Source organism: Coloeus monedula (genome assembly GCF_965178545.1).
Source record: "Coloeus monedula genome assembly, chromosome: 7".
Classification (NCBI taxonomy): Eukaryota; Metazoa; Chordata; class Aves; order Passeriformes; family Corvidae; genus Coloeus; species Coloeus monedula.
Genome location: NC_138787.1, coordinates 29,944,187 through 29,969,418, shown reverse-complemented (window position 1 = coordinate 29,969,418; position 25,232 = coordinate 29,944,187). Strand labels below are relative to the sequence as shown.

The window sequence follows — 25,232 nt, the reverse complement described above, 5'->3', positions numbered from 1 at the left end:
AATCTGATTGGAAATACTGCTGAAACACAGTCCACAATCCAGTGGGAACTTCCTACCAGAGGTGGGGGGGAAATACTGCCAGAGTTCATGAAGCCATAGAAAATTTATGGCGCCTGACCTCATGGTTAGAAACAATCTCAGAATCATGTTTACCCATTTGTCCTGTCCTTACCTCAATCCAGATGTGTCAGTCAATACATTTGAGGTCTTTTATTTCCTTCAAATTCATCAAGTGATGCTTCAGACTCACTAGCACTTGCAGCAGGTACAAGGATCACTCACGGGCTGAGAGGGGTAGTATGCCTTCATGGACTTTGGCATTAAGGTTTTTCTCAAATTCTAACTGAATTTACTAACTCATGGGGTGAAAACCTGCTGTATATCATTTTTATCATCTGTTGATGTAAAGGCATTTGTAAAGTAACCAAATAGCTTTGCTTTTATGGATCCCCAGACTAGTTTCAACATCAGGGGTTTTTTATTACATTTGGTTGAAAACCCTTCCCTAAGTTGGAATAAAATGGATTGACAGTGTCACTTCTGTTGTTGAAAAACAATATCTATTTGCTTGCAGATAAAGAAACTGTATTTCCTACCAGTTTTCTGGCATCGCATCATAAAAGAAAGAAGCATAGCTATGAAAAAGATTGCATAACTGAAAAACAACCACAAGACAGTACTACAAATGATGGCAAAGAGTATAAAGAGCAGTGACTCTTAAAAAACAAAACCTCAAACCAACTCAAATCTGGACATCAGAATTTCATCACATTAATATATTTTTAGAAACATTTAAAAGATGTCTCTCCTGGAGGTTATCCAGTGGCTCTGTCATGACTGCTCATGTCATGAAAACTCAGCTGGTACCAAGTGCTGGAATTTTCAGCCGTTGCAGACGAACCAATGGTGGGCTCAATGTGGAGAAGAGGTGACACAGGAGGCACTTGCTGTCCTGGAGGTGTCGATGGGGGAGCACCTATGGTTCCTCTTAATGGTCATCCCGGGGTGCTGACAGCTCCCTTAGGTCTGCTTCCACAGGGTTTCCTTGTGAACCTACCCTTGTCATCCTGGCTGGATGAAGAAGGTCTTTGCTGGCAGCCTGGAGCTGCAGGACCACTGCTGCTCACTGTCACGGGGCCAGCTGGGTGTGGGCACAGGGCTCCTGTCACAACTGGCCCCGTGTCCCCAGCCCGTGGCCATGAAGCTGTGGCCCCACGTGCTCAGGAATGTTTGGTGCCCATGTGGTGAGCTGTTGTCATTGTAGCTGTCTCTTTGTTGCAAGGAGAGAGAAGATGATTTCCCATGCTTGTCAATCAGGCAGCTTTCTCCAGCACTGACTTTCAGCAAGTCTTTTTAAATTTCTTTTTAAAAACCCTAATTTAAGGCAGCATAGCACTTGACATTTAACTCTGTGGTTACCATGGAGATAACACCAGGTATTTTGCAAACTCCTGAGAAGTACAAGTTACACTGAATAGTGGGGAATCAAAATAAATAGGTATGGAATGCAGACCCCAGGCAAGAAAAGCAGTGGACCTACTTGTACTGTCAAGTAACACTTGAACCAAAATTCTAGAGTTGAAAGCAATGGAAGTTTCCTTTTAAATAACTCAGTTGTCTGGAAATCCAAAATTAACTATTAAGTCTATTTTTTTTCTGTAATGTCATTGAAGCAGCAATTCTCTTGAAAAAGTTTAATCTCTCAAGTAATAAACAACTATCCCTACCTTCTGAATTTTCAAGCTCTCCAGAGGTTGTCTGTTTTAAGAAAGGATATAATAATTGCCACCCCTCTGTCTTCTGAGTCAGTACAGGTAAATCACACAATCCTCCCTGAGCCAGTCTGCAGTGCAGCCCTTGATAGAGGGACTTCTGTCTGCAGAACACATTCCATGTGGAGACCTGCCTGTCTTTTTGGCTAGGGACTATATTCAAAATAAGGACCTGATCTGCCCATTGTTGAGCCCAGTTACATGCTGCACTTCTGTGCTCTTGTGGCTGGCACTGAGCTTGAATGAAACCTGTCTGACAGATCCTGTGCTAACCTCACAGTAAGATCCCATTGTAGCCAAGAGTCAAGGCCTTGATAATGAAACCAGACTTTGTTCAAACTCAGGAGAATTAGTGTCAGTGTGAAATTGGAAGCTAGCATTAGAGTCAGGAAGACCATTTTGTCACACACTGCAATTTCATCACCCTTAACATATACACAGTTGAGTGAAAGATTTATGTGCTTTCCTTAGCATGTCTGGGAATATACTGTTGCAAGTGTGGAAAATTATCTGCTTGTACCTGTAGAGAAAGGTGTCCTGTATTTCCATAGCTTCAAGGACCTTCAAGGCTCCTGTTCTTCAACGAGATCACTCAGTGTGTCATTTCTCTTCCAATTTTAACTGTTTGATTGCTTTTTGAGGACCCTCTGTGTAGTATCTCACCTTGGAACTGCAATTTTCTATCTGAAATTATTCAGTTTGATTCAATTTGCTAATAAAGAAAATAGATGTCTCCATTTTGGAATGCTCCCCATGTTTACACAGGTTATGGTGTTTGTTCAGAACAAGTAAAGGAGTAAAATAATGGGTACCACTTAGAGGCAAGTGTTCTAAAAGTTGAGAAGAAAGAGAAACGGTGGACTGGGACTGCTTCTGGTCAGCGGCAGCTTCATAACATTCAAGGTGCAAAGCCAGCTTTTGGAGTGAGAGATCAAAAGTGAGAGATGCTTTGAAGAACAACTGCCATGTAAATGTTTGAAAATTTATTATGCATTTCTCTCTGGTTTGTATTCCAGAAAGATGAGAAAGCCACAATAGCCAAGATGAACCGCCAGCGTGCCAATTCCATCAGCCATAACGCGCCACACTGGGGTGTTGACCGGCCCTTTTATAACCACCTCGGAGGTCACCAGGTCTCCAAGGAGATGAAGAGAATGGTAATGCCTTGCTTTCTGGACATAAATTTATTTTCTTCTTAACACAGTGTTATATATCCCTCCTGCTTTGTCTGAAGGTTTTTACAGCCCTGAGGGCGTTTTCCAAATGGGGGTGAAAAATTCTACTTTGACTCCAGAAATAACAATAATTGGTACATCTGGAGGTGAGTGATTGTGAGATGAGGCACAAGGTTGCTTGAGAGGGGAAGGGAGGCTGAATGGCACAAAGAAGGCTCTTTTGTCTGACTTGTCCCACATTCTGAACACTCATCATGGCTGTGTGAGAAGATGTGATTATCTGCAAAAACTGCTCCGTAATGCAAGCATTCAAGAGGCATCTGGCATACATTTCTATTAGCTTGGTACCTGCAGATGTTTCTGGCTTGCATTGTCACAGCCAGGTGCTGTTCTCCTCTCTAAGCTGCATGCCCATGTGTGCTCATGAGGCCCCAGGAATGTCACTGCTGTGTTTAACTCTGGAGAATACATTCTCGAGTACATGGATTAATTGGCCTAAGGTAGCAGGCATCTTCCTTTCTTTCTTGTACCTTTCAGTCTTTCTAAATTAAAATGAACAAGAGCTAATTACCAATGCAATTGCACTGAGAGGACTTTTATGGCTTATTTTACATAAAGGTCTAGATGATATCTTTGTTTTCTGCAATAGAGATTAAGAAGATAGTTTATATTACAGCAGCTATTTTTAATAATGACACAATATTTAGCACCTCTATAATTGCATGCATAATCAGATTGGTCTACAACCTTATTTATGCTGTTTTGAACCTTCATGCACAGTGAAAAGTGTCTATTTGTTGCTCTCTTTGCTGTCTATAATCAAAGTTCTCCTCCAGGTCACCAAAGCCTTTAAGTATTCAAAAAATTCATAAACAAGAGATTCAATCCCACAGCTTAAAAATTTAGGCATAGCTAAAAGCAACTGCATATGGTATCTTTTAAAGGGAAATGCTGGCACATTTATTAATAGTTGGTGCTAATATTATTCAATCTTAATATTATTTTACAGTGCTAAACCAAATTTCTTGATCTCCATAGTAATGTTTCTTTCATTTCTCAGATCTCCAAATGAGGGCTTCTGACATGAGCATTCAGATCAGTGGAACCGTGCATTTTTTATGTGGGCTTTTCAATAGGGTGTGCTCAATAGGCATGACATTATTAGAAGAGACTAATCACACTAGCACATAATTATAAGTTTCTTTGAATAGCTTTTAAGGGGTTCTTGAAGCCTCCTGTTCAGAAACAAGGTGTATGCTTGCCAAATGGTATTATGCTTCTTGGTGTTAATTACAGTTTGCCGTGTCTAGCTGGTTGTTCAGTTGGAAAAACATAATTATTTATTGAAACACCAAACTGAGTCCTAGAAACTTCACTGCCCCTCACTTGTAGGAGGAAAGACTTACTTGTTTTTCCTTATCTTGAGCCTTTCTCTGTAATGCTATTTGCCTTTTTGAAAACTCAGCAGCTCAGAAAGTCTCTTCTACTCAACTTGCTCCTGTACTGCCTCTTGTATTACGGTCTTTTTTGAGAAGCTGATGTTGCATGCATCAGGCTGTTTCTTGCACACCAACTGAAACCTGATTTAGATGTATTATTTTCAGCTAGACTTTTTGTTGTTCCTATGGACTACTTTTTAAAATCTGTTATTTACAGATTTACAGATCTATGATGTTTGAGATGCATTAGTGAAAATGCAAACATGCCACTCCCCATGCCCTCCCCATTTTAATATCTGCTAGACGAACATTTTAGTGATTAGATCACAGGAACAATTTCTTCATCTCCTGTCTGGACTCTCTCTGTGTTAACTTCTAATTTAAATACGCATTTCTTTGTACCACCCAGCTTTGCACAGTACCTTCTAATCTTTAACGCTGTGTTACATGGATGCTGCGTGTGCTTAATGCATGTGGAGTGCACACTGGCTGCAAACTGCCTGCTTAGAAATACAAAACACAGAGAGACAGAAGGGCAGCAGAACTACAGAGGCTTTTATCAGTGCTCCTCTGGGATGACATGTCATTGATCTTGGTAAACAGCACCAGCGTTCAAACCTCCTGAAAATATGCTCCTTGTTCCACATCACCCACCTTTCCCCCAGATGCATTGCATGTTATTATATGTACTCTTTTTTTCTTGGAAGCTGTGAACATGTAAGGTTGGATTAGTCAAAGTAATATGCCAAAGGCAGGCAGTGCAACATTGCCGTTCTCTTCAAGACCTGGAGCTCCTGAGCTCTGTAATTTCAAAACAGGTATTTATAAGAGTAATTGTGAGATAGTCCTCAGGCAGGAGCCAGGTAATGTTGCAGTGATGTGCAGTTCCATTATATTGCTGGGTAGATATGAATACATTTGTGTGTAGGAAATAATACGGATGGTGATGAAGGGCACTGGGGTTTGTCACAAATGTAAAACATTTTGCATTTTAAAGGCAACCACATTTTCAGATAAAAAAAAGAGAGATTTTTTGTGGCTCTACTTACAATTCCCTGAAAGAGAATGTTAAAGTTCCTTGAATTGCATTTTTGGGAAGGCACTGTTATATTTAATAGAAAACAGAATTATTTTGGCCATTTTTCTTTCCAGTGAATGCTGGCTCTGGTAGCTGTCTCTATTCTTAGGATATATTAGCAGTAGTCCTGGAGGAGATGGATTAGCATCAAATGTAGCCATACATTCCCTTTTTTCTCCTCCTCCTCCTCTTTTGTCACAGAATTTCAATGTGCTGCCATGTCTGGGCACATCACCAGTGCATCTGGTCAGGTTTGTGTGGAATGGCAGCCTAGTCAGTGGCATGAGGAAGCCTTTGGTCCCTGCTTTTCTCCACATTGTAGCTTGGAGCTTAACCTGCACCAGGTCCAGCAGATTTTCCATGATGTTTCTAGGTTAAGTTTTTCCCTTGTGCACACAGGAGTTTTTTCAGGCACTTGTACACATGAATAAGACAAATTACTCTACACATGTCCATGCAGTGGTAATCTGAAGTGTCCTAGAAAACGGGAGTCACTTTTCTACTCCTACCCTGGCTAACTGGGGCCTGAGTCAGGTGAGGTTGCAGCTGTGTCAGCTCATCCCCTCCAGCCCAACAGCCCCTGCACTTTCCTCATGCACTGGTCTTCTCTCCAGACCATCACATATGCTTCTTTTTCCCTTCCCATCACTTAGCAGTGGCCTTTCTTGTGCAGAGCCTCCAGGGAGGCAGCAGCCCAGAGACACCAGTGTTGCACACTGCTGATCCCGAGCACCATTAGCTGGTGGAGCACTGCCCCGAAAGGACTGGTAAATGTGCAGAGAGGAAGGTCAGATACAAATGCCCCGGGAGGGCAAAGAGCCTTGCTCTGAGCTGGCAGCCTCTGCTGGAGCTCCTGGGAGCCCACATTGCTGCAGGAGCTGGTCCTCAGGCAGGGGAACCTGCACAGGATCAGCTTAATGGCTGTATACAGAGCATGAACAGAGCCACAGTCCGGCAGAGCAGCAGAGCTGCTTTCTATTTTTATTGCTTTTTACAGCTTGCCTTCTTGTTTCCTAAACAAAAGCAATCTGTCCAGGACCAGTGGCTGTATCTCTCTGGAAATGGAGACTTCTGTGCTGCTCATCCCCCCACGGCTCCATACACCAGCCTTGTCTTCCCCACTGCCTCTCTAGTCCAGTTTTTAATTGCAAAAGGGTCAAAAATAAGTGGACTTGAAACCATTTGAGAGTACAGGTATATTTATAGCTATAACAATATTTATACACCAGTGAGAAATACTTTGCTTTTCCCAGTATATATTTCAGAGGGCTTTTATAAATATTGATGAATTTTAGACTTCTGGAAATAATACTCATGTCTCAGTTTTCATCAGCAAAACAAAATTGCTATTAAAGAAAAACCAATTTGGGGATTGTAGTTGACTGTAAACTGAAAGGGGTTTGTTGTAAACAGCAATAAAAAGGCAAATGTTGATACTTTCCAAAATTACAGGGCTGTTCTAGATGACAAATTATTCTCTTGCATCTTTTATTCTGCTCAGCATTAATAAGTTTGTATCCAGAAAAACACATCCAGTTTGAGATTACAACAATTTAGGAGAATGTGGATGAGTTAGAGACAATCCAGTGGAGAAAATCACAAATTAGCAGAGTTTCAGCAGTGTGTCCTCTGAAGAAGTGTTGAAGTATTGTATTTGCTCTAACCTAGAAGGGAGAATACTGATTAGAAAAAAAAGTCTTCAAATACAGGAAGGTTTATAAGGACAAAAAATAATGATAAATCATTCTCCATGACTGTAAAGGGCAGGTTTAAAAATAATCATCTTAATTTGCTGAAAGGAAGGTCTAAGTTAGGAAAAAGACGCCAGGAACAGGCTGTATAAGAAGCTTGTGAAATCCCTGATTTTCCTGAACAGATTTTAATTATTTTATTCAGGGCTTTTCATTCTGGAGTGGCAGCACAAAATCCTTCGCAAATATCAAAACAATAATATTAAAAAGTCTGTATTAGGAGAATGTATAGGGAATAAATAATATAAGAATAATATGAATAGATGTAAAGATTTTAGGAAGTTTCCAATCTAGGCTGCACAGATCTTCGTGCCATGGATCTCCCTCCTTTCTGCAGGAGCCACCTATACCCCCAACATTGCTGGCATATACTTGTCTAGCCCTTGTTTAAAGACCTCAAAGGATGGAAATCCCACAGACTTGATGGGAATTCTCTTCAACAGTTTTATGATTTTTCTTGATGTTTTGCTTCACCTTTCCTCACTTCAGTTGGAAACCATCGTACTGCATGAGCTATTCACAGTAGATAGAAGGCAGTTTAATTTTCTCTCCTTTACAATTACTTTCTCTGCAGCTGAAGACTATTACCATGTCTCTGCACAGCTCTGATTCCCTCCTCAAGTTTGTTCCCTAGTTGGTGCTTTCCAGCCCAATGGTTGTTCTTGCTCCCACTGAGCACTTGCCATTTCACTGGTAAGAGGGAGCACCCACACTGAACCCAGCACTCATCCTGAAGTTTTATTAATCATGGAATGACAGAATGGCCTGGGTTGAAAGGGACCTTGCAAACCATCCCGTTCCACCCTCATTGTCATAGACAGGGACACCTTTTCCTAGACCAGCTTTCTGAGAGCTCCATCCAACCTGGCCTTAAACAATTCTAGGGAAGGGGCATCCACAACTTTTCATGTTAGACATTACATCACAAAATGACCCTTCAATTCGCTGTACAACAGTACCATGGTGGCATTCTCGCATCATGAGTGCTGCCCAGAATATGCTGGCTATTTTTGAGGTCTTATAACCAGACTTGACACAGCCTGATGCTGTCTGGCTTCCAAAAAAAAAAAGGCATGAATTGTGTCATGAGATCTAATCATCTGTGGGAAGTCCTGCTGTTGGATCTTGAGGCTGCCATACAGCCATCATGCTTGTTTTACACTGGCTGGTATGACAGCTTAGCTTGTTTCACTGGTGCATGCTTTGGGGAAGGTTCACTTCAGAAGGTACCTCTGAGTTGTTACAATCAAATATGAGCAGAGTGGCTAATGGGATTACTGAGTGCCATGTAGATGCCTGGCAGACTTCCTTCCATTTTTCTGCTGCTGGAAAAGTTTAACATTAGGAAATCTAGGAACAGAAAGAGGCAGTCCTGAAGATTGCAATACTGATTTCAGTCTGACCATGCTTCTGTCATGAGTCTGAGTACAGCTAATGAAGCATTTAATTTGCAGTAAAATTGTCGATGAAGTCGATGTTAGTTACAAAGTAAAAAATGGACATAAAATCAAATAGAGATTATATATGTGTAGGAAATACTACTGCATGGAGATGTTAAAGATGTGAGACAAGGCTGTAAAAATGGATCCTGGATATGGCTGGCATGATAAAGAACAAGCTCTTTCAGGTAGGTGCTGCCTGATTCCTTGTGGTCCTGCACAGAGCTCTGCACAGCCCTCTACATGATATTTGATTGCTTGGTGTTTGTTTTCTAATGAAACAACACTAGTCCACAAGCCTGGTTATTCAACCATAAAATAATTCTTTGTCCTATTCCCCTTGTGCTAAATCAAACAATTCTTTGCATTTTGCATTGTAAATACAGCTCATTTCCTCTCTTTATGTCTCCAAGTTGCCCTTACAATAGATCTTGTTACTTGGAAATCAAAACTGGGGAACAGGTGCCTAGAGGAACAGATGCTGTAGCTGGTTCTGTGCCAATTCTACTTCTTAAAAATCAGAAACAACTGAAATTTAAAATAAAGCTCAATAGGACAGGTTTTCCTCAGCCAGTAATGCAGCTCTGTCAAAGAGAATTGGATTTGAGTCCATGAATTAGGCACCGAGGGTTCACCCTCCTTCTGAAGGTTTCACTTAACTGCAGGTCACTATTATCCTCTTTTCCAGCAATCATCTGCTAAATCGGGTAATGGCAACACTGACGTCAGCAAAGCTGGACAGGGGCCCCCAATGGAGAAGAATTTGACCCACTATTTTTTCACTGCTATTGTAGTAATCTAACTCGTAATCAAGCAGGGAGAAGCTCTCAAAATCCTGTAATCTTCATGTATTGCTATAGACCTGGGAGGAAATTGTTAGTCTAGTCTGGGTTTTGTAGAGCCAATTTGGTTTTGATAGCTCTCAAACAGCAAGGGGAGGAATCCTATGCAGCAGTTATGCTGTGTAACTGCTTTGGTGCTCACCTGGAAAAACAGTTTGCCTCATTCACATGATCCATGGGATCTCATATAAGTGAGTGGGAGTACAATGTACATTGCTCAAATTGTCAGAGGCTTCATGTCGGCTTCACACTGGTTTGTATCCCCATCTGCTAACCTAACTTTTATTCTAGTTGATCAGGACTTGCAATCATCCTTGATTAGTTCCTTAAGAGAGGCATTCTTATCCCTCTTTCAAGGAACTAAATGCCTCTTTCAAGGAACTAATCAATGCAACAGCAGATGTGCAGCTGCTATTGTGAAACCTAGATAGAGTTTGATGTTTGCTTGGAAGTCTTGCACTGATAATTTTTCCACCATTCAGTACCCTTTTCTGGAGTAAATTTTGCTCATATGGGAAAGGTCATTTGTATTAAGACACTACTAAAATGTGTCAGACTGGTTTTGAGTGGGACTAAATTAAACCTACAGAAATAGAAATACAATTCCCCTTTATTCACAGAAACATTTCCTCTGATGTTCATGGAAACATTGCACAGGTGGACTTGTGACACTTACCAGAACGATTTCCAAAGCTTCCTCAAGCAGACAGTAGGCCTTAATGTCAAAAGGATGCAGGTCAGCAGGTCTGGGTCTGGGTTTCGGAGAGGGTGAGCAGCTCAGGCCAGTGCCAGTGGGCAATTTCAGTTAAGGCTGGTTAGGCTTGGATTCAGGCTGTCTGCATCTGATTAGAAGGCTGTTTGACAGTAGTTTCTGGAGAAGTTCATTGTGTTTATCATTGTTTGGACATGGAAGGCAGAGATTATGGAGCCAGGAACTGATTCAGAGCATTTCTAGGACTGCTTATTTTTATGTCTGCTTTGCAAGTTTTGATAACTGTTCACAAATGAGGCACGGAAACCAGAAACCATTTCACTTGAAAATGTGACCTTTGGACTGGAGAAATTTGGATTCAGAGTTCACAGAAAACTGGAAAGTGTGAGCAATCTGAACTTTTCAGAGGGGGAAGTTCAGAGCCAGAAGTTAATTAAAAGTAAGGTGCAGCAAGCCTATTTCAACCAAAGCAACCTCTTATGTTCTATAGATTTAAATTTGATGGGTCAGATAAATTCATGGCATTAGCCAGGTCTGGTCTGCCAGCTGAGGATTGTCTACAGAATCATTTTGAGTTGAAGAAAGTAGAGGGTTTCACCATCTGTGACCAGTGCAGTGGAATGAAAGTCTATTTATCAAGTGGAGTGGGCTGCAGAAAAGGAGCACTTCAGCCTTCCTTTTCAGATCTCATTAGTCTGTGTTCCAGTTATAGCAGACACACTCATCTTTTAATATGTTCCATAAACTGGTTTTCTGCCGGTCTGTTGTTCTGCACTTAGATGCTTGTTAAATATCCTTCCTATCAGGCTTGATTCTTTCTGGACTCTGGAAACAGAAATTGTGTTATTTTTGGCTTGAGTGCTTTGAAGTCCTTCAGTTTTGCTTCTACATTTACACCTGGCAGCATCTATCTTCATAGCCTTCTCTTTTTGACCACAAGGACAAAGCAGAATGTACAACAGTGCTGAAAATAGATGTGAATAATTAGTTTTGTGGTAGGACCAAAACAGTTTTGTTTTTAACAACATCCACTCTCAGCCTGTCACTCTCCCTTTCTGTTTTCCATGGTCACTATCTCTGTGAAGCACCTCTGCAAGTTGGCCTTAACTCTTACAAAGCTCATTTTGTCCCTAAGTCCAAAGTTATCTCAATTTCTGCTTTGCCATCATGTAAATCCTATTTTGACTTTGTCCTGGGGAGGAAAACAGGGCAAGAAAAATTAGAGTCTTTGTCATTTTTGCTCTTAAGATCTTTGCTGGAGTTGAGAGTGAAGTTTTTAAGGGTGGAATTCATGCTTCCTACCCACATTGCCATTAAGAAGGTCATGAAGCACATCAGCCCCTCTACTGTCTTATTTTTGGAGTTAAATGAAAAGTTAAAAGCATATAAAATCTATTACACTTTTCTTTGCATATTTACAATATGTTAATAGCTGCAGTCAATGTTCTCAAAGTTAGAATAATTATTTCTAATAGTTCTTGATTTTAAGTGTTATGGTATAGCAGTCAGCTTGTCATGTCTTTGACAAACACTTTATCATTCTATTTAAGGAATCAGTTTTAATCTTCAAAGAAAAGGGCTTAGTTAATTTAGAAGTCAAGCAGAGAGATGGCAGTCATATGAGCTTTTAGCACAATAGATATTCATAAAATATCCCCCATAAAATAGTAAGCCTTAGGAGCCATAGGGACAGATGCAGTAATATAACATTCCCTCTTTTCTTCCTCCTGCACATCTACTCCCACTGACGATGTCAGTGTAGATTCTGAGTCACCTGACCTGCCATAAAAAAATAAGGCTTTTTTAATAATCTCCTGTAGAAAAGACAAAAGAGCAGAGCCTTTAAGGGAGTTGCTCCAGCTGAGTTTGTGTTAATGTTCCTGAAGTCAGAGAGAGGACTGTCTTAGTCTCAGAGCAATTATTAAATGCTATTACCTTTGCTTTTGCAATCTGATGGCAGAGTAATACAGCCTCCCAGGGGAATGAGAAAAACACCAATATCGGGGATATTTAAAAGGAGACTGAATAAAATTTGCATGAGGTCCTCTATGCAGCAGTCCATTAGTAGTGCACTGTGATAAGACCTGTCATGCCTTATGGTCCCTTCTAGAAGAAAGGAATTTTGGCCTTAACAAGGCCTACTTTATCATCATGATTATGGAGCTATTCTTGAACTCCTGTGAACTGCTGTCTGTCCGATTCTTGTAGCCATCACCACTTTTGCGATTTTCATCCCTGCTGACAATTCCCAGCCTTTTCTTCATAGCGCCCTAGAAAACCACTGGCACTGCTTCAGCCTGCTGGGTACAAATCCATAAGCAGTCAAGAGGGGATTTACATTCTTAACCCCAGGAACTGGTTGTTTCTCTTCTTATCCCTTTACTCCCCCTCTCCTAAGTTACTGGCACCTCATTTTTATCAGCATTTTTTGCAGGGGGGGTGGTGGGGGGGTGTTCAGGTTTCTGTATATGTGGTGCAGAAATGCCAATTTTGGCGTATCGCTGTGCAGCAGTACCCAAAGAAGCGGAGTCCAGCCCCAGCCCAGCCATCCAGCCTCCAGTGGGAAACACAGACAGGTGACATGAGGGGTGCTGGAGAATGCCTTTAGCCCTTCTTATTTCTCTTTCCTGCTTGAGCTTGGAAATTTGGCTAGCAGATTATGAGTGGGAATGAAGGAAAATCCATGTAGACCCTATTCCTGCAGGGTTGGTTGTGTGTTTATCCTGTGTGTAACACAGACTATTGCAGTTGATGGGAGCAGCCTTACTCTGAGCCAAGGGCTTTAACTGGAGCAAAGCATCTGACTCCTGAAGATCCTAAACTATTTGCCAGCTGTGGAGAAGAAAAAAGACCAATATGTCATTAGTGCTCAAGCCTTGTGCAAAGGGAAGGAAATAATTTTAAGTGCAGATTTTTCAATGAACCGAGCATGACCACGACACTGGAGGAGGTGAAAGCACATTAACCAAAACCCAGGGGGAAATTTCCCTCCCAACCCAAACCAGGGCAGGCAGTGTGACCCTGTGTGTGTCATCACCTCCTCCTCCTGAAAGGCTTCTTGGTGAGTGATTGAAACATGGGTGCTTTAGTGGAGAGGGAGGGAAATCTCTGGTCACAGCAAGATCCTCGAGGTATATTTGCTCTATATTCTGGCAAAGTCTTCCAGGGCAAATAAGAAAGATATCCTGTAATAAATGGCCAGTTTTTAAGAAGCTATGTTTAAGGATTTTTTTTCCTAAAATAATCCCACAGACCTTTCTCCATAACAATTCCATTTTTGGCAATTCTGCTTGAAGAATCTTTAGTATGAAATGGGAGCGTTTGAAGTGAATCATTTAATTTGCTTAACTACAACATTTAGGTTCCTACAACATTTAATTTTAAGCTGATTCTCTCTAATTAAAGTTCAAGTCACTTTTAAATATTTAACCTTGTTAAAGGAAGACCCAGGAAAGAAAATGTAATAGTCTTTTCCTTTTCTGCTTCACCTGAAATGTGTATTTTTTTAGTCTTTGGTTTTAAACACCAATTTAATTTGAGTTACCAGCAAAAAGAATTTCCAGAATTTCAAGCACAATTTAGTATTGTAAATTGAAAAGCTAGATAATTAATTCTCAATCATTTTAGAAACTTTCCTTGTAACAATTTTGATGAGGGAGAGAAGCAGGGCAGAATCAAACTCCATGTGGATTAAGTGCTCACCCGTATAAATGGCCAGTTAAATATTATTCCACACTTGAAATATTGGGGATTTTTTTGAGGATGTGCTTGCTGAGGTGTTTTAGTAACTTGACCTGGTTTGCCTGTATCCTCAGACTTGTGCATCTTGAAGGCAGGAGTGTGAGATCTGAATTTAGTTTGAGGAATTCAGTGAGATGGATGGTTATGCAGCCGGTTGTGAAAATCAGACCATTTTAGGGGACTCTCCCACTGCAGTCAGTCATCCAGTTCCCAAGTGGCTAAGCTTGAAAATGTGAACTTGATATCTATCTAATAAGCAAGTACTGGCTGTTTTCTCATCGGTTCCCTCTGCTTATTTCTTGGCTGGTAGCTAGTCATGTTCAGTTGATTTTATTTTTTTCTTTTTTGCAGCCTAACTAACTATGACACCAGACAAATTAGTGAGCATTTTGTCTCCATGATTAAGCAGTGAGCTTTCACTTTTGGCACTGTGTTGTAGGATTACTTGGATGATAAATAAATAAATCAATCAGATATTTCTGACAACTGTAAAATAATTAGGCAAAAGAAGAAGGAAAAAAACACACAACAAAAAGTTGAATGATCACTTCACTCTTTAATGTGAAATCAGAAATTACCTTTTCTTTTTTTTTTTTTTTTTTTTGCTTAGATAACTGGACATGCTAATTTTGAATCAATATTACTATGTGCTTCTTCCCACTGGATCTGCTGGTGGTTGTGACATGGAACTGAGAGACTTCCTTTATCTGAATTTCTGATGGGTTAAGTTGAAGTGGCAGTTTCTTTTAGGAGTGTGGTTTTAGTCTGAAATGGAGTACGTAAAAATGGAAATTGCTCTCTCAGTGAATCACAGTCCTGGCTTCTGACCTGAGTGACAGACCTCACTTTTCCCCTCTGGCAAAGCTGGTGCTGTTCAGAGATGCTGTGTTGGCTTTCCTTCTGCCATGTGGCCACATTGCGAAATCATTGCAAAGGCAAAATCTGTTCTCATTTAATATCTGGTCAGTGCTGTTGTTTCTGATGGTGTTGGACAAGGCAGCTGTGGCAAGACTTTTTCCCAAAGATGTTTGCTTTTCCACAGTCAGGATGGACCTCAGTGTGCTGCCCCCAGACTGGTTGCTGCTGCAGGTCCAGCAGCTGGAATATCCTCACGTGCCCTGAGCAGTTTTGGCCTGAGATCTCTGGGAGAAAAACAAAAGCAATTCTTCATATCTCCCAGATACATTTGTTTTATGTTTTGGAACACAGGGTACAAACTCTGTGCCTGAGTATTTGACCCTACTTGTCAAATATACAACTTTTCTTGACTAGAGTTAAACTTAAGCCAAGATGTCAGAGGGCACATTTTTTTCAGCCATGCAAAGTGGCAATTTTGATGCAATTTGGTCTGTTATGTATGTTAATACTAAATATGTAAACTAATGCCTCCATATATAATTTTGTCTAAGGCCTTCTAACCATTAAAACTATGGATGACTCATAAATACTTACACTTAATCAATTCAGGTGGTCCTGAAAGAATTGTGAATATCTGGGCTATTGCAAATATTATAAATTATTCCTGAAATCTTATTCAAGAAAACATATTCTGTGTATGCATGTGATGAAGGGAGGAGCAGGGAGACCCCTGGGAAAGGTGAAAATGAAAATGCATCCATTGCCCTTAGCTGAGCCCTGACATAAAGAGATGCAGCCTTCTTGAATACAAAGGTTGACTAATGTTATCGTTCTGAGTTTGGTTTCAAGTAAAATACATCCTCAGTTATAATATCAGTGCAATTTCCACTGTATTATTTGTAACGGTGACTGCTAAAAAGAAGACACCTGGAATAAAGTGTGCCAGCAGGCAGCTGAAACATTTCCTTTATCTGCACTTCCATGAATTTATATCCGAAGGAATGTGTTTTGCCAAAGCTGCTCTGTCTGCCTGCTGACACGGCTGCACAAAATATTGCTGTGGGTGGGTAAAGCTGTCCATCCACACCTAACAAATGAGCGCCCTGAGAAGTCCCCTGTGAAACGCCGTTCCCGGAACGCTTTGTGTTCTCAAGGTCAGCCTGTTTGCTCACCCTTGTGCCCTTTTCCTTTCTTTCAGGGTTTCGAGGACCCCAAGGACAAGTAAGCAAATTTACTTCTGTCATACACTGTTATGTTTACACGTTTGGGATTTTTTTCTCATATTAAAAAAGGACAAAAATTGATGCCCAGAAGCCAAAAATAATGCTTGGACTCCCCAGAGGTTTGCCCTGGAGGGACAGCCAGTTGAGGGCACAGGATTGACTGATGTGCATTCAGAACAGCCACTGCCCTCAAGACATTTATTTGTTTGGTGGTTCTAACTTGCTTTAATAATTAAAATGCTTTTGCTGCACTTCCCCTCACCCCAAATAATCTCCACTCTTTGAAAATAACCCAAGACAAAATCTCCCTCTAAAGTATATCTAAGTGTTGGACATCTCCAATAAGAAAAGTTCATGTATGTATTAAAATGCCTGTATAGTTTCTGAGTTTATTTGTATCCATTTTATATTGCTCATTATTGCATATTACTTATTTCTATATATAAAAATAAACTCAGAAATGATAGCTTATTTGAAAAAGTAAATTTAAAGTTTCATGTTCTAATATATAGCCACATTTTAGCAGCATTTTCATTTTTTTCATATAGGACTTTAGGGAAATGGTTAAAGTAACAATTTAATGAGAGTGCTATTTTGAAAAATTGCCTTTGGAGGAAAAAACCTCAAACACATTCACTGTTTAACTTCTACAATTGGACATAACAAAAGCATTTACTGTATTGAAGGTGTTTGGAATAATTTTACATTCAGTCCTGCTGAATGGCACTAATTACAAGCTTGCCTAGAGCAAGTTAGGCAACAGTAGAGTAGACTGATGCCTAAAATATGTTGCTGTTGCTCCTTATCATGTTTCTCAGGTTCCTGGTCAGGACTGAGTGGATTTCTGTGAGCTGGGACAGGTAAATGCTTCTGTGGGCTCTAGGCATCCAGCTGTGGGAAAATTCACATTATGGTGGTTGAGCACTGAGAGCAGCTGCCTGAAAGGAAAAGGAAAGTGATAAGTTTGAATATGGCAGTATTAAGAGTCATTCTCTCCTTCCCTTGCCCTTCCCTGCAAACTGGATTTTCATAACATTTAGCTCTGTGCACCCTGGGATGTTTTGCTGGTCCCACTGTTTCCTGTTTGCTGTTGTGTCCATGGGTGCTGGGAACTCAGCTGATGTTAGATATGCTTTGGGCAGAAAAGAGCTAACAGATTACAACAAAATAGTTTATAGGAATACCGAAATTTTCAGTATCCCTCATGACATAGTATTTTTCTTCATAGTTCCTGCAAGAAAACACAAAAATCAGCTACCTCTGTGCTGGTCCACAACAGAGTCACCCAACAGCTGAGGAACAGCATCTCCTCTGTTGCTCCAAGGACCACAATATCTGTACTCTATGCTATAGTTTGAAAGGTTCCTTGGGCTTTTACAGCCAATAGCTGAGCTGTCTTGCTCAGCATGGTGTCAGCTTATCATACAGATTTCAGGATTTTTGCATTTCTGTTCAGCACCAAAAGAAGCTACTATTTGCCTCTGATTCTCTTTATCCAGAAATCTGTTCAACTCAAGTACAAAGATTTGGCAAGAATAAATTTCTAGCAGAATATGTGCATGGTGAGAATGGTTAAAATTAGATACCTAAACCATGTTAAGCACTAAGGCAGTTCCTTCATGTGCCAAACACTGAGGGTCCATACTTTTGTCTGGCAGCAGAGGAGGACGTGGGCACCACACATCCCTGAAAACAGAATCAAACCTTACGTGGCTGAGTGCAGGTTTAGTTACTGAATCTAAGCATGAAGCATTTAAAATTATGGCATACGTGTAGTTTTGGCAGTGGTCACACTCTGCTTTGGCAGAAAGTAATTAAATCAGCAGCACATTTTTGGACCACTCTGAAGCCAGCATCTCTAGGTTAATTGGTAGCATTCACATTTGCAAGCAGAGTGGAAAAGTTGCTACAAGCTCTGTTTGTGCTGTTCCTGTCCCTTGACACAATTTTCTGTTGGCTGCATTTGAAGAAATCTCATCACTGCTTTTAGGATGTGTTTTTGGAAGTTTCATAGCAGTCTGAAATCCTCATTTCCCCCCCCAATAAACACACTATCGGTATATCAAAAGGCATTTTGACATATGAATTTCATTAGTCTATGGCAGTACCTCAGCTCTGACTTACAGGCAATGCCTCCAGGGCGCTCCTTAGCATGGGGAACTTTTGTATGCCAATTTAAAATTACATTTATGCAAATGTACCCAAACTTGCTGTACTGTAGTTTAGCTTGGGCACAATGGGCTGTGAAAGTCACCTGAACAGCTCAGTCTGTGTGAGGTGGCTGAGCTTCCCTGCAGTCTGTGTGAGGGTGGCTGCCCACTGCCAGCATCCCAGCAAGGCAATTTAAAACCTGCAGAGGTATTTCTACACAGCCTGCAGCCTTGGAGGTTACTGTTGTATTAGAAACCCTGAGAAGGAAAATGACCTATTACAAACCTGCAGGCAGCCGAGGTAGGGACCAAGCAAGCAGCTTCTTCTCTTTGCATCTTCCTGAGTGACATTTTCAGACTGGAACTTGAAATTTGACTGCACTTTGCCAAGATGCTGAGCTGCCTCTTTTGCTTTGGTTCCAGTGGAAAAGGCATCTCACGTCCCATGCGTGGTATGAAATGGCTAAATGTGAATGACCCAAGTGTGTACATTTCTCACAGGATCTTGGAAGACATTCTGTAAATACGAAGCCTAATGATTTCCTTGCTCATTTTTATGAGCCCAGAAGATATTGCAAGGACTGAATGAAAATAAGCATCATCCCCTTGAATGCTTAAGCAGATGTGCTTCCTCTGAGGAAGTAAATTGATGTCCTGACCTTGTAGGGAAAACAACACTTTTATTTTCAGAGCAGATATTTGAATTTCTAGGAATTAAATAACTTCTAGAGCCTAAAAATAAAAAACTCTTTCCCCCAGCCCCACTGAAATACTAAGGTTGGCTAAAATAGAGATTAGACCTTGAGGCAAACTAGGTTTGTAATTACTATATGGTCACTAAATAGATGCCACTGGTGTCTGCACCCAGCTGAGGTGCAGACACATTCAGCTTGCTGGCTGGGGCAAGGAGTAGTAGAATGGAAATAAGCAGATAGACCTGATTTATTTTTATCTTGCTAAGAGGTGCACGGAAGAGTTGAGGTACAGAGGGCTTCTTAAAACCTGATCCAGTTTTGTAGAAAGCTTTGAAAGAGCCTTTCTTTTGGAAAGGGACCTTTAAACTTTTAAAACAGATTCACATTCTGGTTTGTAAGCTGCTTTCCAGCACAGCCTTACCTGTGGGAGCCTGCTGGCTGCAACACAGAGTGTATTGTGTGCTCTGGTGCAGTACAAATGAAACCAGGGAAATAAAGCAGAGTAGCTTTTCATCATGCTTGTTGGACCCTGGGATTTTTTCTCCAGAGTGCCTGAACCGAGGGTCACACAACATGAGCCCTAAGTTGCTGTGCCATCATGGGGTTTGCACACAGAAATAGTTATCTGCTGGATATACCCCAGTGCAAGGGAGGGGCCTATTTCAGTGGATAACTATTGGCAAACTCTGTGGATAACCTGGGTAATCAGGCAAGCAGAGCAGAAAAACAGTACTTCAGGATTAGCTTTTAATTTCTGCCTATAACTTGTTTGAGGGCAGGCGATTAAAGTGACAGCATCAAGTCATTAAAATACTGTTAGATTTAAAAATAACTAGAATCTGGGGAGGTGCTTCAGGTTTCCTGATCCTCAGAGCAAAATGCCTCAGGACAATTAAGTTTACAGGGTTTTTTTTCTCAACAGTTTTTGAAAATCAACTTCATTTTTCTGAAGCCATAGCAGAGATTCAGAAAAACAGCGACACAAACGATTATAAGTAACCTAGAAATCTTGTTCCACATATTTAGAAAGCAGAATCTAATTTGTAATTTTTTCCTTCGGTTGCCTTTTTCTTTTGCAACCTTTCCTTAAGTAAATATCTTGTAAACAGATTTTTCTTTCTGTTTTATGCTTTATACTCATAAATAACTGTGTGAAGGGGAGTCAGGCAACATTTTTTTCCCCACATGTTTGTTCTGTAAACAATTTTTTTCTCAAAAAGGGAGAATTGTTCAAGTTTGGAAATTTTCATAGTAATATTTACAGAAATTGTTATTAGTAAGCAAGAAATATGACAGGATGCATAAATAATTTTTCAGTGCAGGCACTAACAGCTACAACAGCACAGTAGTGCAGGGAAGTCAGAGAACAAGGGGGAGGAGGCTACCCAGTGGTTTTAGAGAATGAGGGATAGAAATGAGACCTGAAGGCAAGGAAACAAATGTAATATAGAAAAAGGGCAAATAAATGGAATCCTTGTAATAATGACTCAGGACTGGCAGTGAGCTCTAGAGCTGATATCATTCCCCTCTCTGCTCCCAGTCCCTTTTCCCAATTGAAGCTGTCATAAGCAAAATGTCATTAACCTCCACCTTGTTATAGACTGCAATGATAACACACTGTGCAGAGGCAGAAATTATCTTGTGCTCTTATGCTCCCTTTTCATGACATCCTCAGGAGTACCCAGGAGAGTATGAACCCAGAGGATGAAGTGGACGAGTTCCTGGGCCGGGCCATCGACGCCAGAAGTATTGATCGGCTACGCTCTGAGCACGTGCGCAAGTTCCTCCTAACATTCAGGGAGCCTGACTTGGAGAAAAAGGTAACGTCTAAAAATCCTTGCAGCGTGTCAGGGAGGCTTGTTAGGAGTTTTAATTCTCCTGCAGAAGGTCAGGCTTTTATATGTATGGTTTAAGCGATGGTTTGGGTATTGGAGGTGGGGTTGTGATCTTAAAAAATCCATGCTTCTTCATGGAAACCTTAATATAACTCGTCCTAAAAAAAATCACAGTCATCTGAAGGCAGCACTGGCCAGGAAAATGAAGCCATTTCTAGCAGGCACACTTGAATATGCAGTAATAAGCAGAATAAACCAGATTGTTTGTCTGACTTTGAGACTCCAAACCGAGATTGTGGTCACCCCTTATCTCCTTCAAATCACTGGAGAAACCCACTTCAGCCTACCTAAGCTCAGAAACACCTTTGGAGGGACTTTTCCCTGCCCTTTGTCCCCACAAAGAGCCCCAGGTACTATTAGGGTTCATTTGGATGCAATTTGTACTCTGGACATTTTTGGGGGCCCATTTTAAGCAATAAATAGAGTTCTCTGTCCCACAAATGTGAGAAAGGGGAGTAACAGACCTAAAGCTCATGAGCAGTTGATTTCTTCCTGATTTGATTTCAGATATTGCTGTGAGGCAAAGATCATTTCCCTGACTATATAGTAGAGACATCATCAGCTCTAGATGCAAAGTTAAATTTCCAAGTCTAAATTCTAAGTCTAGAGGTACCTGGATGACATTATTAAAGGTACCATAAAAAGTGGTGGGTTTAATTGCACAAAGTAAGTAATCTATTTTTTCTTTTATTTTTTTATCCAAGCACAGATCCTTGGGATGATTTTGTGGTCTTTGGGTTAAACTCATTATTCAATGGAAAAAACTTCATAATAAGATTGCACTAATTATTTTATAATTTTATTTAGAAACAGTCTTTCCTTGACAAGAATGACTACCTATTGCAAAAGCAGTGCTTTTCAGGATTTACAGCTGTTCAATGAATCAGTGTGGGACAGGATAAAAGCTCGAGCATGTAATTTCCCCCCACTCCTCCTCTTCAAATTTATATCTGCAAACTGCCAGGGAAATTAGCGGTTCACCTGTTCAGAGCACCTTTTATTCTGTGGTTCAGACATTGAGACTGTCTGTGCTGAGAACCGTGCTTCAAGCTAAATAAAGCATCTTTGGGAATTGGGTGCAGCTCCCACATGGCCAATACGTTGACAAGTAGTTGGAAGGAGTGATTGTGTGAAAACCTTGCATTGTCATTAGAATGAGTCAAGTCATCTGCATGACATGCAAGGTTTTCTCATCAGCAGCATTTGTCCCTCTTGGAGGAAACTTCCCATCGAAGAAGTTTCGGTCTGATGACAGTGACCTAAAATCTTGGTCCCAGTTAATCCATTTCTGTTCCTCTTGTGCAAGGGGCAGTTGGTGAATCCTCTCTCCACCCAGCTCTGTGGCTTCCTTCTGTGGCCTTTGGGCCTGTTCAAGCCCTTACAGATTGCCCGGGGAGAAGGGGAGTTTGGAATGTTGTTTCCTACCAGCACTGCTTTTCAAGGACATAGACAAAAGCCAAGTAAGAACTTTTTGTGGAGAGAAGGCAGCCACCCAAATTTCCCAGTAACATAACTGTGTTTTTTTGCAGTACTCCAAGCAGGTGGATGACAGGTTTGGAGCCTATGTGGCTTGTGCCTCCCTAGTCTTCCTCTTCATCTGCTTTGTTCAAATCATAATCGTGCCACAGTGAGTACCCTTTCATCCCTTTGCTCCCATCTGCTCCCCTCCTCTATTCCGGCCTACTTTTCTTTGTTTTTTTCTTGAAAATTCAGAACACCAAGGGGAAGAGAAAAATCCTTAAATAATTCATGCTCAAGTGATGCATGGTGCTTATTGTTTTCACCCATTTCTAGTGCAGATTAAAACCTCCTCACTGGCATGTGAGGATTTCTGTTTTCCCAGTGTGATTTCTCTTATAATTTACCTCCATCTTAGCAAATTCAGTTCAGCACATTTATAAGCCTGTGGAAAACAAATATCATCAAGTAGGAAGGTTTGCCTACCAAGGCATAGCACACACTCACAGCACAGGGCTGGGCTGTCCTCTTATCTAAACACAGTGGGACAGGGAGATGAAAACTTGTCACAGCCTCACTGCTCAGAGCACTGAGGTCTCAGGGTCTGCTTAACAAATAAGGGATAATCTCTCATACATTTATTCTTCTGGACTCAGAGCAGCTGGGCAAGAAGAGAGGTAGCGAGGGGGTTGAGCTGCACATGGCTGAGCTTTGAGTGGCTCACTCCAGATTTAAGGGTTGCAGTCATTTCTTTTCCCAGGCAAGAGCGGCATGAGCTCCTCAGGGCTGTGGGACACAGTGCTCTTGGCCCGCTGCAGTGCTCTGCAGCTTTGTCTGCAAGGCACAGCACAACCCACTAAATCTTTTCCAGCAGTGAGCCCTGCAGAAATGGGAGTTCTTCTCAAAGAGTTCTTTAAAAATCACTTAAAATTACAGCATGTGGGTATTTCCTATGCTCTGGTTTAGTAGCAATAATACACCATTCACTGAGCAATGCTGTGCTGGAAATAAATTTGGAGTTAGTCATTTTTAAACTGAAAAACAAGATCACAGAAACTCTGAAAATGCTCCAAATTTATCTTTCTTACAAGAAGACAAAAAATTGTCCCTAAAGAGAGTTCCAGTACTATTTTATGCCATTACAACTGTTTCTACTTCTGTTCCCACCACAGATTTTTTTTAGAGTGGAGATTGGTTTGTAGTGTTCAGATCAGATATTCAGAAGGTCACAGACATAACACTTAGTCTGATGTTTGTTGTTCGCTCTCCCAGGCAGGAGAGCTCACAGAAGGATTGAATCAGCAAAATAACATCAGGACAAATGCACTGTGTAAACAGACAGGTCTGCTTTGGGAAACTGCAAGTGAAGCTGAAAGAGGCTCAAAATTGGAACTAATTCCCAGCAATTAATGCATTGTTAATTACACCCAGAAATATTCTTTGAGAGTAACTGATTTAAGAAGGGCTTACACTTTGGATTCCTGGATATTACTGTCATAACTTCATACCTGCAAGAGGCCCTCTACCAGCCTTGTGTTGCTCATCAAACTCCCTAAGCATCCACTATGCTGTCTCCATAAAACCCAGTTTAACATTTAAATGACAACTTGACAATTTCTGATGTGTGGCAACCATATGGCTGCCTCCTTTGTATCACGCAGGAGCCAATCCCTTTCGGCAGTGTGGTGTAAATGTTGTGCTGTTCAGTCTCCTTCCATGCGGCCCATAAGGAGGGTTGTAGATATTTGGGGGGTTTTTTTTGCAAGTTCTAAAGTGTTCCTAGCCTGGCCTGTCTGAAAGGTGATTTGGTTTGAGAGTAAATAAAATTCCATGTTTTAACTGCAGGTTAGATACTTCCCTTCACCTTTTGGCTTGTTTTTCCTGATATTTCAGTTGCATAGCTTTGGTCTTTTATTGAAATTAAACACCAAGTGAAACCACAGGTGCATAGGTGTCACAATCAGAGCTTCATGAAAGGCACACCGTGGAATCTGAAACTAGAGACAGAATGTCAGTGTCAATTTATTATGATAAAGAGGAATAGCTTTAAGGAATTTCAAAAAAGGCTCAAAGAGTGAATTAGCAAGTACAATTATCTTAGTAGGCATGAGAGAACACAGAGACCAGCTGGCTTTGGTGTGGTTGGCCTCAGTGTCACATCACAAGAATACTTCCTTTAGATTATGAACAAGGCTGACTCCTGGGAGAGGGCCTATCCTGTCACACTGAGACCAATCACTTGGAAATTGGTGTTGAATATCTTTGTGAGGAAAACAGATGAAAATGCATAGTATAAAGTTGGCCCTGGAATCCTCTTTGTACTTCAAAGTTGGGAGGAGCAGGAACCTCTCAAGCTGGCCAAGATGAGGCTGTTTTCCCTGCCCATCCTTATGCTGTAGTTGCTCACATCCCATGCACAAGACAGAGCACAGAGAGTGCTGCTTCACAGACATTCCCTGTGCAAGGACAGGTAGGAATTCCCACTGAGATTAGGACTCAGCCCGCCTTCCTTCCCAGGGGTGCCCTGCCCACAGCCAGCTGGGGTCCAACCTGCCACAACAAGTTGTTCTGTCACCTCCTCTAGTGCATGAAATGTTTTTCAGTCCCACCTCTATCACCCCAGCAGGAAGGTGATTGCTATAAAAGATGCAGCATTCTCTGTTCTGCAGCCTGTCTGAGTAATTCTAAATAGGCCAGAGTATCTGTTGGTATTCAAAGCACCTCGTGTCTCCTACTGCGATCCTAATTGGAAAGCCTGTGCTATGTGTCATAGCTTGTACAAATGTGTTCTGGAGAGCAGAGCAGTAGCTATTCTATATGATGTGCAAAACAAAACAAAATTAAATCAACCAAACCTCTCCTTGATTTCAGCTCTACATTTATGCTGGGTTTCTACCTGACCTGTTTCCTGATCCTGACCACAGTGGTGTTTGTTTCAGTCATTTACTCCTGTGTAAAGGTGAGTACAGTGGTTTCTTTGTAGTCCTCTGCCTAAGATAACCAG

The 25,232-nt window shown here is 41.1% G+C and overlaps 1 protein-coding gene across 2 annotated transcripts in view; it reads left to right on the top strand.

Moving 5' to 3' along the window:
- The window catches only part of ADCY5 (adenylate cyclase 5), a 205,313-nt gene that overhangs the window by 158,597 nt on the left and 21,484 nt on the right, over nucleotides 1-25,232 (top strand). For both annotated transcript variants that reach the window (XM_082285293.1, XM_082285294.1), the window contains exons 8-12: nucleotides 2,789-2,929; nucleotides 16,006-16,028; nucleotides 20,551-20,695; nucleotides 22,300-22,397; nucleotides 25,100-25,187. In XM_082285293.1, the coding sequence (XP_082141419.1) occupies nucleotides 2,789-2,929; nucleotides 16,006-16,028; nucleotides 20,551-20,695; nucleotides 22,300-22,397; nucleotides 25,100-25,187 (495 nt within the window). The remainder of the gene's footprint in view (nucleotides 1-2,788; nucleotides 2,930-16,005; nucleotides 16,029-20,550; nucleotides 20,696-22,299; nucleotides 22,398-25,099; nucleotides 25,188-25,232) is intronic.